The sequence below is a fragment of the Pteropus alecto genome, unplaced genomic scaffold (genome assembly GCF_000325575.1).
Source record: "Pteropus alecto unplaced genomic scaffold, ASM32557v1 scaffold398, whole genome shotgun sequence".
In the NCBI taxonomy this organism is placed as follows: domain Eukaryota; kingdom Metazoa; phylum Chordata; class Mammalia; order Chiroptera; family Pteropodidae; genus Pteropus; species Pteropus alecto.
This window is the reverse complement of record NW_006442497.1, coordinates 3355773-3370503: the sequence shown is the minus strand read 5'-3', so window position 1 is coordinate 3370503 and position 14731 is coordinate 3355773. Positions and strand designations below refer to the sequence as shown.

Genomic DNA, 14731 nt, shown 5'->3' with positions numbered 1-14731 from the left:
CCACCTCCTAACATCACAGCAGGCAAAACTAACAGTTAAACTTTTGTATTTACAATATTTTCTTCATCTTTTGCCAGGTTTAAAAATGTGTACAGAGCCTCAAAGGGTGGGGACATGGGATTGTCAGGGAATTGTTCTAGGGAGAGGAGCTGGGCATTGGAGTCCGTGGCTGAATCATGGGGTCCCCCAGCCCCTCTCCCATGCCCCAATTTGGGGGGCATCTGTCTATAGGATTCAGGGCCCAGGTCCCTAGCATTTAGAGGGCATGGCTATTTGGAGAGGAACCAGACTAGGCAAAAGGGGTAGGAAAGAATGATGTTTCCATGGGTGAAGGTGGGAGAAGGGACAGTCAAGTTCTGGGGAGCCAAGACCAGGGATTCTGGATCTGGGTGTCAGTGGAAGACAGCACCCCAGCCCCTACTCAAGTTTGGCACTAACAACCCACAAAATGACAGCAGATGAGGATTCTCTCCTTCTCCACTAGTGTCCCTTTCTTCCTGACATGATTCTTTTTCCCGTAGACTCAAATCCTTTCTCAAGTGCCCTCTGGGAAGTCACCTTACATATGTCTTTTCAAATACTTCCTGCTGGTGTTTACCCAAGCCCAGTTCTCCACTGCCCCCTCCATTTGTTCCTCAGCACAGCTGATCTCATTCTCTCCCCAAACTGTCCCCTGAAGCCTTTCTTCCCTGCTTTCCTCCTCTCCACCACTTCGTTCTTTAAGCTTTGACAGCTGAGAAAAGAGGAGGCATGTCAAAGGGAGTGGTCAGCTAAGGGTAGAAGCTGGTCTAACACAGACATTGGGTGGCTTCAAAGAGGGAGATAGAAATGGGGGAAAGGAAAACTGAGACAGAGAGGGAGGAATGAGAGATGGTGAAGATAAACTCATGTGGGACCCCTTTAGCTGCCACCTCCCCCTCCCCCATATCCCATCTGCCTCCACGTTTACCTGCTCTGGCTCAGGACTGGGGAATCCTTGGCACATTTTGGGGTTTCTTTCCCCCAAAACTCAGCTACCCAGTTTGGCACGAATGAGCAATGGTCTGAGGACTGAGGGAAAGGCTATCCTCAGACCCCAGTGAGGGCTTTGGTCAAACATGCATGGCCTCTAGTATGTGGCAGATCCCATGCCCCAGACCCCCAACCCATCATTTCTGGGGAAAGGAGATGCAGAGCTCTCCCTTCAGGGTTTATACATCCCCCTCAGCTTCTGTCAATTTGAAGTCTGTTTCCACCTGTTGTGTCAGGAGGCATTAAGTGCTGGGGGATGCAGGGAAATGCTGGAAAGAAAGGGACCATCTGCATGGGAAAACACACATCCACATGCAAGAACATGTTTCCACTCGGAGAAATGTGCCCTGGACCCATGGGAAAACAAGTTCCCAAACAGCACAGGGATGCATGGATCTCCCAACCCCCTGGCATGGATTCTGTGTCTGTCATCTGTAGAAGGTGAGGCTTACCCAGCAAAACGCGCTTCACCTGACTTGTGCCACGGGGGCTTAACATGCTCTGCCGGGGTAGATGGGGGGTGGGGCAGGGAATGGGTGGCTATGATTTCCTCAATACATTCCAGGTACCACTCTTGCTTTTCTGGTGGCCAAGGGTCACTATATGTGACTATATGTGAACACACCACTTCCAGGGTCTCCATGGGGTAGGGGGAAGGGAATAGATGGGAGAAGGCATGAGGGAACATGATTCTGAGGTTTAAATTCCCACAGAAATTCTTTGAGGGGGCCAACATGTGTCCAGGGTGGCAAAAAAAACCTTACCCTGCACATGGGAAAACACACCCCCTAGTGAGAAAGTACACCTTCGCGTGGGAAAATTCTTCCACGCTTCCACACATCGAAGACTGGTGTCCCAATAGAGGAGACAAATGCCCCCCCAGTTGTTCAAAAGCCCAGGTCCAGAGAAGAGAATGGGCCTCTCTGCATGGGAGAAACACGCATCCCTGTGAGGAAACCCATTTCCACCTAATGCTTCTCGACATGTGAAAACTCCACAAGAGAAAAGCCTGTTGCCAAGTCCTCTTCCTTGCCTTCCAAGTGGCACTTCCTGCGAGCGGGAGGGCTGGGAAGGAGGGCCCCCCCAAGCTGCCCCCTATACCCGGGTAGTGGAGTGGGGGTGGGGTAGTGTGTTGTTGTGGCTGGTAGCGGTGGGAGGAGGGGCAGGGAAGGGCCCAAAGGGATGGAGGGAAGGTGGCGGCGGGGGAGGTGGTGGCCCCAAGCCGCTGGGTAGCAGGGTCAGGGCCCCAGGGGCCAACAGAGGCACATCGTCTGGTGCCCGGCGCAGGGCCAGGGTGTAGTCGGGTGGGCAGGCGGGGCGCAAAGCCTCAGCAGGGTCCGCCCCAACACCACCACCCCGCTTTAGCTGAAGTGACACCAGCTCTTCTTCTGGTGGTAGCTCTCGGCCAGTGGCGGGGAGCAAGGGGCCCCCACCAGGCACACCAGAGCCTGAGCCACCTGGAGGGCTGAGCCGTCTGCACCGCAGCTCCTGCCGCCGGTCCCGCTTGTAGTAGAGGGCAGCAAAGGCGAGAATGTTGAGGAAGAGGAGGGAGGCGCCCACAGCCACAGTGACGCTCAGCTCTGTGGAGTAGTCCCGGGAGTCCCCGGGGAAGCGGTCATAGGCCCTGGGGCCTGGCTCGGGCTCAGGTTCCGGTGGCAGGGTGGCAGGTGGTGGGGGCCGGCGTGTGCCTGGGGCACCAGGGGGTGGGCGAGGTGGCCAGCGCGTGGCATAGGGAGGCAGGCGTGTGGTGGTGGTGAAGAGCTCTGTGTGCAAGTTGTGCAGGTGGGGCACAAGCTCCAGCCAGAAAGCCACCTTGTTGGCGCGGTAGTTGTCACGCACACGTGGCTTCAACCCAATGTGCAGGTACTGCTTCTCCTTGCTGTTGAACTTGCTCCATACCACTTCCTCGAAGCGGTTTGGCTTGGTGTGGATGAACTTGGTGTCCTGTGGCACTGGCTGGTTGGGGTCGCTGTGGGCACAGGAGGGCAGGGAAAGGAGCAGTGAGGGTGAGGCTCCAACAGATGTGGAAGGGTGGGAGAGGAATGGGGAGGGGACAGACAGAGATGCTGAGAGCCATGGAGACAAGAATGAAAGTCAGAAAAAAAGAGGCAGAGAGACAGAGATGAACACAAAGAGAGAAACTACCAGAGACAGGGACAAAGACACAAACAGAGATAGAGACAGACTGCCAGAGACAGCTAGAGATGACAGAGGGACAGATTGGCAGAGACAACAAAGAGATAGCTAGTGAGAGAGGCAGAGGCTGAGACTGAGTGAAATAGAGACATATAGAAAGAGAGACAAAGACACGTGAGAGGCAGCCAAGGTGAAATCAGCAAGCAAAAAGCAAACCGATCAAAGAATGCAAAGGGAAAAGGAAAGATATTAATGGATTTTAAGAGAGACTTAGTGACAGCAATAAAGAGACAAACAGACACAAATCCTTACACACACTCAGACACAGATGGAAGCAGTCAGAGGGCAGAGCACAGGGGGAAGAAAGAAAGAGGGTAGGTAGGCAAGGGAGGGAAGGAGAGACAGATATGGAGCCAAAGCCACCTAGTGAGTCCACCCCCAAAAAGGACAGGGACCTCTCTGTAACTCTGCTGAATCTCCAACACGCAACTCAGTGTCTGGCACAGAGAAGGTATTCAGCAGGTGTCTGAGTCGAGAAGGCAAGAGTAAGAGTGCATTAATGGAGGGATGATGGCCTTGTGAGAGAGTGAGAAAAAGAAGGAGCTGAGGATGGAGGGTGTGTGTGCCTTGGCTTTCAGGATGGCCCACCCAGCCCCTCTGGCCCTCACCCAGTCTTGGCGAAGTTGGTCCAGTAGGTCATGACCACGGCGCTGAGCATGACATCATTCTTAGAGAAGTTGCAGGGGAAGAGATCAGTGGCACCCACCATGGGCACACCGAAGACATAGGGGAGCTCATCCCCATGTGCTGCATCTGCCCACTCGGGCCGGCCCTCAGCCTGGCAGTGGTGATAGAAGGTGTAAAAGTAGACAGGAGACTGGTAGTCAGCATGCAGCTTGGCGGTGGCCACGGCTGGTGCCACCCACTGGTGGTCAGTAAAGAGCGCCAGCAGGGTCTTGCGTCGCATCTCACCATTGTCCCGGTCAGCCCAATCTGTGTACATAAACTTGATGGTCTCCCGCAGCACATCTTTGCCCTCCGGGTAGCCATACAGGTTGTCCACAAAGTTGGAGACTGTGAAGTCAAAGGCGCTGGCGGATACACCGTCCTCACTCTCTGCTGAGTCCTCCACAAACTTGAGGCCCTCTCCTTGGTTGACACCGATGAGCATGTCATAGTTGAGGAATTCTCCCTGCTGCATGAGGATCTCAGGATCATCCGGGACGACGTCACCATCCACCACGGGCCCAAAGGCGATGTGGTAGCTGGGGAGAAGGTGGCAAGGTCTCATCACCTGTTCACTGGCCTCCTCTCGGCTCATAGCCTAGTGAGCCCTCCGCCCCAAAGACCTTTCTTCCACAGATTAGAGTTAAAATCTCATCTATGAGTCCTTCAGGGCACTTGGCCTGTTGGGAAGTCTTCCCTGAAGCATTTCCTGGCACCTTGTGCGTACTTGCTCTATTTGGGCACCCCCACTTAGGGAAGGCTTCCAAGAGAAGAAGGCAGGGCCTCTAGAGAGCCCTGAAGCCCACCTCTCCTTTCCAAATAAAATGCTTGTGGGCACCTCTCCCCCTCAACATCCTTGGAACCAGCAAGGAGAGTGAAGTCCTGGACCCAGCCCTCTCCCACCACTATACCCATACCGGGCGGGCTGTACATCCTGGTCCACCAGCTCCCGGGAAGGCTTTCGGCGGAGACACTCCACAGCTTCAGCACTATCCTCCCGGTCACAGCCCACCTTAGCTGCCAGCAGTCGTGTGTACTTGAGCGGCTGGTAGTTGACAGACCAGCTGGAAATGGCAGTGCCACTCTGGGCAATGGCCTTCTGGAATAGCCCTGGTGGGACAGGCAGGTTTCAGGCTGGGCACTATCAGCCCGAGAGAAGGAAAACCTGGTAGGTTCAGGGGTATGAGAAAGGACAGGCAGGCTGAAGAGATTGCTCGTACCTTCTGAATGGTGGGAGAGGATCAGAAGGTTGACACAGGAGGCCCCTGCCCCAGACCCAAAGATGGTGATACGCTCGGGGTCACCCCCAAAGTGGGCAATGTTTTCACTGAGCCAGCGCAGGGCCTGGATCTGGTCCAGGAGTCCATAGTTGCCTTTTGCAGCCTGGTCTCCGGTGCTGAGAAAACCTGGAGGTAGAGGAAGAAAGGGAGGCTTTCTGGGGGTGTTACAGCATCTTGTCCCTTATCTGGGCAGCTCAGTCCAGCCCAGAAGCCATTCTGCTGCTGCTGAGCTTAAAGGAACCCCTCCCATCACACCCCGCTCCCAGACTCCAGCCCCTAGAGTTGGCTGCCCACCCTCACCGAGCACCCCAAGACGATAGTTGAGCGTGGCTACAATGACGTTGCCATAGGCGGCCAGGACGGAGCCATCGAACATGTTCCCAGTGCCCTCCATGTAGGAGCCGCCGTGCAGAAACAGCATCACCGGCTTCTTCCCAGAATCCCGGATATCTGTGTGGGGAGGGGATGGGTGGGTGGGCCAGGGAGCAGGGAACAAGGACATAGTGAGACCAGAAGCAGCACTGCCTAGCTCCCAGGCCTGCTGAAGACCAGCCCAGAGCTCAGGGGACATGTCACTCCTGTCCCTGGGGGGCAAGACCGGATTCCCCTCCTCCCTCCCCAGCTAGCCCTGGCAGAAGGTCCCTCCCCACCTCCTGCCAGTCTGCCCCACAGCACTTCTCTAAATGCCAGGCAGAGCTTCCAAGAAGCCAAACAGAGACAGGGGTGGGAGGTGGCCCTCCTCAGGGCATCTGCTGGATCCAGGGACCCCCTCCCCGCCACGCACAGTAAATCTCCTTCCTGCTCCTAGGAAGAGTGAGCTCCCAAGGCTGGCACTAAGAGCTAAAGATGCTGGGAGGGTCCTGGACTTTCCTCAGACTTAGGCCTTGGGCCTCAGCTCCACATGGTAGCCTGGTCTGTGGCTGAGGGGGTGCCAGGCCCTAGGGTCCCTAGGGGCTTGGTCTCCTCCCCGCCCTAATTCCTTTCTAGGTCACCTCCCTAGTCACCATGGCAACCCCCAGACTAATTATTGTGGCAGAAGGAGGCAGGGTAGGAAAGATTCTGTTTAATGAAGACAGGGTGCAGCTCTCTAGTCTTGGACCCCACCAAACTGACCTGAGCCCTGGGTTCTGCACCAGATCCCTCTCTTGCCATGTCCAAAAGAATTCCATAATCACTGCCACATGGCACTCCAGACTGGACTGAAGGGTGACTAACTCCAGAAAAGGGTGGGAGTCTCAGAGGGCTTGTCATAGTCCCCAAGGCTATAGCAAGTACCCTGAAGCCCCTCCATGATTCACCATAGCACCAGGGTTGGGGTCACCTCTGGCCTACAGGCCTTCCTCTTTCTTGACACCTGCAATCTCTGACCAGCCTGGGCACTCAGCAAACAAGAACCAGGCCTAGGCCTCCACAGCTGGTCTCTATACCTCTGCCTGCCTCCCTCAACCTGGCAGAAACTTTCTTCCAGCCAGGTCAACCAATAGGTCACTAAGACACTCCCTACCACCCCCCACAGGCAGCTTCCTGTCTCTTGTGTCTTAGGATCTTCTCTGCCACCTTCTGTTCCCCTCTCAGTTCCCCTTCTGTGAACTCCCCAAATCCTGTTCTTCCCTTTGTTCCTGAACCTCCAGTGGCCTTCCAGCAGTTCGGGCTGAAGTATCCTTCCCTCCAAGGTCCTGTCCTAAAGGTCCTCAGTTACCTCCTCTTCCCCACCCAACACCTCCACTCCCATTATAGGGGGAGGGGAGTCAGAAAGGGAAAGAACAGGAAGGGTGGCTGGGGCAAGAATTCAAAACCAACAACAAAAAACAGGATCAAGAAAGAAGAAAGAAAAAAACAACAACCAAAAAGCAAGAAGCTCTCGGGGCTGATTCAACAAGAAAAGAAAAAAAAAAAAAAAGAAAAAGATCCATTTTTGGAAAAAAAGAAAAAAAGAAAAAAGTTCTTTGCATTTTTTTTTTTCAAAATTTTGTGGTGAAACTTCAAGATATTGGGCCCTGTTTTCAAAAATTTCCAAATTCTTTAATTTGCTTCAAATGTTTGCATTTTCTACATCTGACAGGCTTTTGGAAATTGTAACAGGTTTCTAATGTTTCGGTTGTGTCAATTTGCCAACTTAATTTTTTTCGAATTTGTTTTGTTCCAAATTAAAATTGTTTTTTCAAATGTTACACTTCACAAGGTTCAAAACAGTCCAAATTTCTGTCAAACTCTAAACATTTTATCCAATTCTTTAGTGTTTTTTTTCCTGGCATTCCAATTTTTTTTTTTCACGTTATTTTTGCCATATTTAGCTTTTCTTACAGGTTTTCTAGTGGTTCCAACATTGTTCAAATTTCTTTCGAAGCTTTCATAATTCTTTTTTCCAATTATTACAAATTTTTCTTTTCTTTTCTTTTTCGTTTTTAGTTGGGAGAACAACTGAGGGCCTTGAGGGCTGTGGGGGCATTTAGTTAGGGACAGGGCCGTGAACATGAATGTCCTCTTATCAGCAACCACATGCAGCAGCGGGATTTTTAAATCTACCTGTGTCTGGCGGATTGAGCGTCGCCTCGTCACGTTTTTTTGTGAGCGGACCTAAGACCGGGAACACAAAACAGAGAAAAAAGGACAATTTTGTGGGGAAAGATGGGGGTCAGGGGAGGTGGTGGATGGGGAGGGGAGGAGAGAAAGCAGAAAAGGGGAGGGTGGGGGGCAGAAAAAATAAGCCAAAAAAAGCAAAATTTGTTTGCAAGAAAAAGAAACCAAGAAAAGAGAAAAACGTTTCTACAACCCAATTTTGTTCCCCTCCCCGGAAAAAGTCATGCCCCAAAGAAAAGGCTGGTTTTGGGGGGTGGGGTGCCTGAGTGGGCTGAGGCCTGTCTTAAGACATATTGACTTGGCTGGAAAGGATTTGGCTTGTCGATGTGTTGGCTAATGGCTGGAAATGAAACAGTGTTAGAGGTGGGGTGGGAGGGGAGGGGAAGCTCTCCAGGGAGCCCAGGAAATCAAGGCCAGCTGTGCCACTGTGGGCCACCACTCAAGTAGGCCCTCTTTAGGGCCAGCCAAGCACCTCCCTGTTTCCCCAAGCTGTAGAGAAGAGGAACTGCAGCAGAAAGGACTCTGCTTCCCTCTGGACCCATCTAGAGGGCAGAGAGTAGGATGGCCTTGGGGGCAGCCTGCCCCTGACGTTCGCAGCCCCTGGAAGCCCTTAGCTCCCCACTGGAGGGTTGCGGGTAGGTCAGCTAAGGCTGCCTGCCCACATACCCAGCCTCTTAGCGTCAGCATTTCTCTTCCAACCGCACTCACAGGCCTGGCTTCTCACCCCATCTCCCCAATGTGGGGCGAAGCAGGGAAAGGGGTCATCAGGTCTTGCCCTCCACTCCACCTCTTCCCTCTGCACCCCACCCCCCCCAACCTCATCCCTTACCCAGGCCTGCTCTCCTCCCTCCAAATGGTAAATTTCCCACCAGGGGAACCAGCCCCTAGCCAACCCCTGCTCTAATGCCAAAAAGCCCCCCTCCCAAATTGGGGGTTCAGTCCACAAATAAGGAATAGGAAACATAGTGCCCTGAGCCCGCCTGACACATAAGGTGACAGGAGGTGCTGGGAGGCAAAAAGTGTGCCCACTGTCAAGGAAAGTTCTCAGACCGGGCCTAGAGTTTGGCTTCAGGTTTCTTTCAGATTGAGAGATTGATCAGGGAGAGCTGAAACCCAGAGACCTGTGGGGGTCCCTGGCTGACTGGTTTCTCCTCAATAGCAGGGGGAAGGATGGGTCAGTAAGCCCCAATCCAGCCTCTGAAAGGCTTCTCCCACTGGCAATGATGGCCCCATGGGGACTGATTAGGATCAGGGCCTGTTTGTCTCTGTGACAGGATTGGGATGGGGATGAAGTCAGCAGGGCATTAGTGCTCATGAGAATATTAAGTGTATGTGTGCCTGAGTCAACCTTTTCTTTCCAGAGCTGGTGTGAAGATTCAGTGAGATCACCTGAATGTGTCAGGCCTCAAGCAGGTCTGCAATAAGCAATAGTTAAAAATACAGAAGGTGTGGGCATGGGTGGTGTGGGGGCAGGGTGGACAATTTGTGTGGAGGCGTTGGGGTAGACAGTCCATTGGTGGGAAGCGCTGGGTGGATGTTTCACATAGGGGGTGATGAAATAGATGGGGAGATTGGGTTGGACAGCCTACGTGAAGATGTGGGAGTGGAATTTTGAGATAAACAGTCTATGTGGAGGCACTGGAGTGAGGAATTCACAGGAGGGAGCCTGCTGGGTGTGGTAAGTGGTTCATGAGAAGGCAGGGGAATGTGGAGTGGATAGTGCTCATGCAGAGGGTATTGGGATATATGGTCTATTAGGGTGCTTGGAATCTGGATGGGATTAGAGTGAATGATATTTCTGTGCACTGTGTGTATGGGTTACTATAAGGCATGGTTTATATGGAGAGGGGTAGTTAGGATATTAGGTTATATAGTTGGTATGAGCAATGTAGGGTGGATGGTCCATATGGAAGGTGTTGGGAAGGATGTGGGTAGGCTGAGGTGCATGAGGTGTTCTGTGATTGACATGAGAACTTTGGGTACAGGGACTGTGGTATGAGTGGCCTGGCGGAGCACATGGTCCAGGGTGCAGGGTTATTGGGGTAAAGGTCTATCGATGTATGGGTGCTACTAGGGCACATGATCTATAACCAGAGATACTGGGAGCCACAGGTATGGGTGATAGGATATACAATTTTACAGAAGTATTGGGGTGTGTGCTGTGAGAAGGTATTGGGAATTGTGATACATATGGGATGTTGGAGAGCATACACGGTCAGTGTGTAGGTTGGTTGGGTACATGACCTGAATTGAATGTTGAATAGTTGATATTCTTTATCTGTTGCGGGACTTGTGTACATCATGTGAAGGTGTTGGGTGTGTAGGGGTTCCTGGGTACCAGGACTGTGTGTTAAGTTGTTGGAAAATGGCCTGTGAGGGGTATGGTAGGAGTGGATGGTCTCTGTGGAGGTGTTGGGGTGTCTTGGAATAGTGACATGGAGTATTAAAAGGGTAATGTGGGGGCTGTGAGGATGGTCTATTGGGGTGGCTGGTATTCTGCTGATTACCCCTGTTGTAAACAGCTAGAAGGTACTCTGAAACATATTCTGATTAATCTCAGTGTGCTGAAGGTTGACAGGTGGAGAACTGTCCAGGGGGAGTGAGCTGAGGGCTATGAGCAGAGTGGTAGTGAACTGAGAGTTCACTGACAAGACAGCCAGTTGGAGAGCTTCAGGGAAGGTGTTCTGATGGGGATGAGTGGGCTGTGCTGTGAGTGGAGGAGCCCCTGGCAAGGAGTTTCCCTGATCCTTCAGGGTTGTATAGCAGTCTGGGTACACAGCATCCTGGAGAAGAGGCACTCAGCTCAGGTAAGGGGCTCTGGATGTGATGTGATAGATGGAAGTCTGCAGTGCTGGCCTGGAGGAAAGGAAGAGTCTGTGCTGTCCTTCAGGTATAAATGTTGCTAAATTCTGCCAGGGACAAGCCCAGGGGTGGGGATGGGAGGTGGGGCAGAGCTGGAGTGGGTCCTAGGCAGGTGATAGATACCTACCTCCATCACCTAATCACCCTCAGTGGCCACTCTGTGTGTGCCTCTGTGGGAACCAGGTTGGTAAGTCCAACCTAGAGCCTGCTGACCTTACCAATGGCTCTCTGTGGGCACGAAGAACTTCTGGGGTGGCTGTTTCTGGGATTTGTTCCTGAGTCTCCCCGAACCACCCTGGGAGGGCACTCAGAGCCAGCAGGGACATACCGTCCACTTGCTGTCCGCACAAAGCCCAGCTCCCAGGTGGGCTGTGCCAGTGCCTGAGGATCTGTATGTGCGTTTGTGGGTTGTGTCCACGGGGTGCCCAGCCTGGTGCCCGCACCCTTACCGTCCTCGGTGGGCACGTAGAGATTGAGGTACAGGCAGTCCTCGCTCTGGTTCTGCACATAGGTGGCGGCTGCCTCCAAGTTGTCGGTGAACCACACAGGAAGCATGATGGCGGGCAGCGCCCCATGCAGGTTCTGTGGGCAGGCGGGCGGCAGGGTGGTGGCGTTGCGTACGCCGGGCCAAGAGGCAGGGGCCTCAGGCGGCTGGAAGCGGCGGGCACCCAGGGGTGGCGTGGCGTAGGGCACGCCCAAGAACTGCACGACGGGACCCAGGATCTCGTTGTTGAGCTCGCGCCGCACACCGCGCACTCTCCCGTAGGCCGTGTTCACCACTGGAAAGCGGTCCTCCCCGAGGCTGCCTAGGCCCAGGCCTGGGCTGCCTGGGGCACTGCCGCCGCCTTTTTTTTTATACAGCACCAGGAGCCACATGCTGATGGGGGGACCCCCCCTCCCTCCCCGGGACCCCCCCCTCGGAGAGAGAGAGAAGGGGGGGAGAGGGAGGGAGGCCCCCCTCGCCCCAGGAGGGAGGAGGGGGCAGGGAAAGAAGGGAGGAGGGGGGTGGGGAGGGACCTGGGTTAGACTGGACAGAGAAGGGGTCTGTTCCTCTCCATTGGGGGAGGGAAGGGATGGGGAAGGGGAAGGAGGTGGGAGAAAGTGAACTCAGGCTGGACCTGCAGGGGAGAAGGACGGTATGTAAGATACATAAGGAGAGAGAAACAAACAGAGGGTAGGTGGAAGAAGGGAAGGGAAATTGGACGGGGCAGACAAAAAGGAATGGGGAAACAGAAGAGACAAGTGGTTAGTGACTTGGAATTCAAACCAGTTGACCCCCTCCTTCCACCCTCAGGCACCCTGGCACCTCCTCCCACCTCAGCAACCCCCTCTATCAGCAGGGACCCAGACAGAAAAGTCTGAGGCTGGGGGTGGTAAAAGTTCAGGATATAGCCAGAGGGGAAGAAGAATCAGCTCCCCAGACCCAACCGGCCACTCTTCCAGCTGCTTTTTCCCTCCCAGACAGGTTCTCCTCAGGGACTCAGGAGTCCCAGTTCCCACCTCCCTGGGAGGGATGAGCTAGACAAGGAAGAGAAAATAAAAATACCAAGTCATTAATTAGCAGGAAGTGGCGGGTTTGTTTATACGTGTTAATTACTCCTGAGCTGTAATTTCATCGCACTGAACCCCCAAACCAGACTAGACTCGGGCCTTTCTTGGGACTGCACAAGCCCAGCACCGGCTCCTTTCAACAACCCATTCTCTAAGGATTTGTGCAGCAGCCAGACCCCTTTTCCCCTGGTCCTCTCCATTTCTTTCCTCAGAAGTTAAGGTGCCTTGAGGCAGGGGCTAGAGTAGGGAGGGGATGCTGGGGGGCAAATCCGGGGACAGATGCGTGATCCTGCGTCCGGTTGCTGGGCGACGGGATGCTGCCCCGCAATGTTACCTCGGCAACGGGCTGCAGCTTTAAGGGGGGGAGGGGAAGGGTCTGGCTTGGTTATGGGGTCCATTCAGGGCATAAGAGCAATGGCATGAGTCGGAATGCTAGAGTTTCTCCCAACCTTAGCATAGAGGAAGAAGTATATATGTTAAGGGGAACGGGAGATTGGGGGCAAAGAGAACCCAAAGAGACCCGCCTCTTGCCCCTTATTGGCCAATCAGAGCCCAGTCCTACTGACCAGGCCTCTGGCTGAGGAGAAGGGGTGCTGAGGTGGGTTTGGAGGGCATCAGATGCACCCACTCACTGCCCCCCTGCCAGTCTTGAACAGCCTTGGACCCCAGGCATCTCTTCTTCCATGCTCGGCATTTTGACCCATGTCCTGGGGGCTACTTCAGCTTTCTTCTCATCCCATCCTAGCTATTCACCTCCCATTCCACTTAACCAGCCCCCCATAGTTGCTGTTCTGATGCCTGGGTGCTTGGGGCAGCAGGAGCAGGACGAGGGAAGAAATCAGACTGAAGGGGCAGACACTCAAGTCATTTCAGCAAGCCCCCCCGCCCCTCCAGCCACCAGAGCTCTTTGCTGACTCGGGGTTTTCAGAGCCAGGCGCCAGCCCGCGGGTGGCTCTCTGCAGGTGTCAATTTATTCCAGAGATGAGGACACAGGAATCCTTACCACACACACTCAGTCATGCCCTCCCCCTCTTCAGGTCTTCTTAAGCTCCTATTCCTCCATCACCTGGAGGGGGCTTGGGACTGGCTCCCTCAAGATCTCTGCCCGTGCCAGGCTGGGCTCTGCTTCCATAGTCTTACACCCCTCCCCCTTCCACTATCACAGTCTGTCTGCCTCTGTCACCCCTGTCCTTCTCTCTCGCAGTTTTTCTTCTTCTTTCTCTCCTACTGGAGCTCCCCTACCCCATCTCTCTCCTCTTCATAGCTCTCCCTCAGAGCATTTTTCCCAGCCTCTTCCAGCCAGCATCAGCTCTTGCTTTCAGTCTCTCGCCTTCAAGTCTTTTTCATCTCTCTCTTCTATATCTCCCTCCTTGGTATTTCTCATCTTTCTGTCTTCTTCAAATCCCTTCCCCAAATTTCTCCCTCAAGCCTCCTCTACTTCTCTCTCCCTCTCTCCTCTCTTCCTATCTCTGTCTCCCCCATTTTCTCTCCCCTGTTCTCTCCATCTCTGTCTGCTACATCTTGCTCCCCCCTCCTCCTCATCCTCTGCCTTGCTCTCTCCATTCCTGCCCAGGCATGGCTCCCCCAGCCTGGGAGAATTGAGGGACAGGGGCTCAGGCCGCAGGCCCCCCCTTCTTCCTGCAGTGGGGAAAATGGCTTGGCCGGGAAGGGGAGAAAGAGGGGGAGGGGAAGATGGGAACACACGGGGTCTGTGGGCCCATTCAAAGGATCATTCATGGGCTGGAGAGAGGCAGAGACAAAGAGACCGAGACGCAGAGACACGGCGAGAGCATCCCTAGGCGGAGACACGCAGACAGAGCAGGCTGGGGGAAACCAGGAACAAGGAGAGAGATGGGGAGTGGGAGACCCTAATGGACCGCCACGCAGTCCCCTCCACCGGCCCGGTTTAGCTCCTACCTGGCTCAGCCCTGGGGCCGTGGTGCCTCCATCCAGGGCTCCGAGTAGGGGGCGAACCTGCTTCGGGAAGGGGGCGGCGGTCTCTGAGCCCCCGCGGTCCCGCAGGCCCAGCCCCCGCCCGCAGCGCCTCACCCGGCGGGGGAAGAGGATCGCCCCAGCCCCTGGGGGCGGGGCCGGGATCCGGTCGATCCCCGGGGAAAGGAGAGGTAGGAGATGGGGTCAGGAGGAACCCGAGAACTGGGAACCCCGCAGTGGGAACGGCGGAGCCAGGTGGGGGCAACGGGACAGGACTGGATTGGGGATCCACTGGCTCCGTGGGCCGGTTTCGAGGGACCAGAGGGCAGTACAAGCGGAGGATCCTAAGAGATCGAGGGCGGGAGGTGGAGTCCACGGCAATCCCCAGGAGCCCAGAGCCCAGGAGCGCAGGATCCGCGGTGCAGGGGCAGGGATCCAGCCGGAATCCTCGGGGAGGGGGAGGGATCTAGTCGATCCCGAGGGCGGGCAGGAGTGGGAGGTCCGGGGAGTCAGAGGGAGGGGGTGGGAGCTGGCACGGCTCCTAGGAGGTAAAGAGGGGGTAATGAAGAGGCTTCAGGGAACGCTCAGCAGATGGGAGGCCCGGACTCCTGGCTCCGCGCGCCAGGGCCCGCCCGCCCCGCGTCCATCCCAGC

At 54.7% G+C, this 14731-nt stretch overlaps 1 protein-coding gene across 2 annotated transcripts; it reads right to left on the bottom strand.

Annotated features, from left to right (window-relative positions):
- Positions 1-29: 29 nt before the first annotated feature.
- NLGN2 (neuroligin 2) lies at positions 30-11435 on the bottom strand. 2 transcript variants are annotated; one of them, XM_006922312.2, is made up of 7 exons: positions 11045-11435; positions 7680-7730; positions 5454-5603; positions 5094-5279; positions 4791-4983; positions 3816-4412; positions 30-2980 (listed from the first exon to the last, which is right to left on the bottom strand). In XM_006922312.2, the coding sequence occupies exons 1-7, from the start codon at positions 11148-11150 to the stop codon at positions 2107-2109; spliced, it is 2157 nt and encodes a 718-aa protein (XP_006922374.1). In that variant the 5' UTR covers positions 11151-11435; the 3' UTR covers positions 30-2106. The 2 variants fall into 2 exon arrangements, with proteins under 2 accessions (XP_006922374.1, XP_015452946.1); XM_015597460.1 differs by lacking the exon at positions 7680-7730.
- Between the last annotated feature and the right edge of the window lie 3296 nt (positions 11436-14731).

Coding starts and splice junctions, on each gene's coding strand:
- NLGN2 (XM_006922312.2), bottom strand. CDS start 11,150: ATGCTTCCTGTGTGGTTCACCGACAACTTGGAGGCAGCCGCCACCTAT. Junction 7,731..11,044: donor CTACGTGCCCACCGAGGACG/GTAAGGGTGCGG, acceptor TCCCGGTCTTAG/GTCCGCTCACAAAAAAACGT. Junction 4,984..5,093: donor CCTCTCCCACCATTCAGAAG/GTACGAGCAATC, acceptor CTGTCCCACCAG/GGCTATTCCAGAAGGCCATT.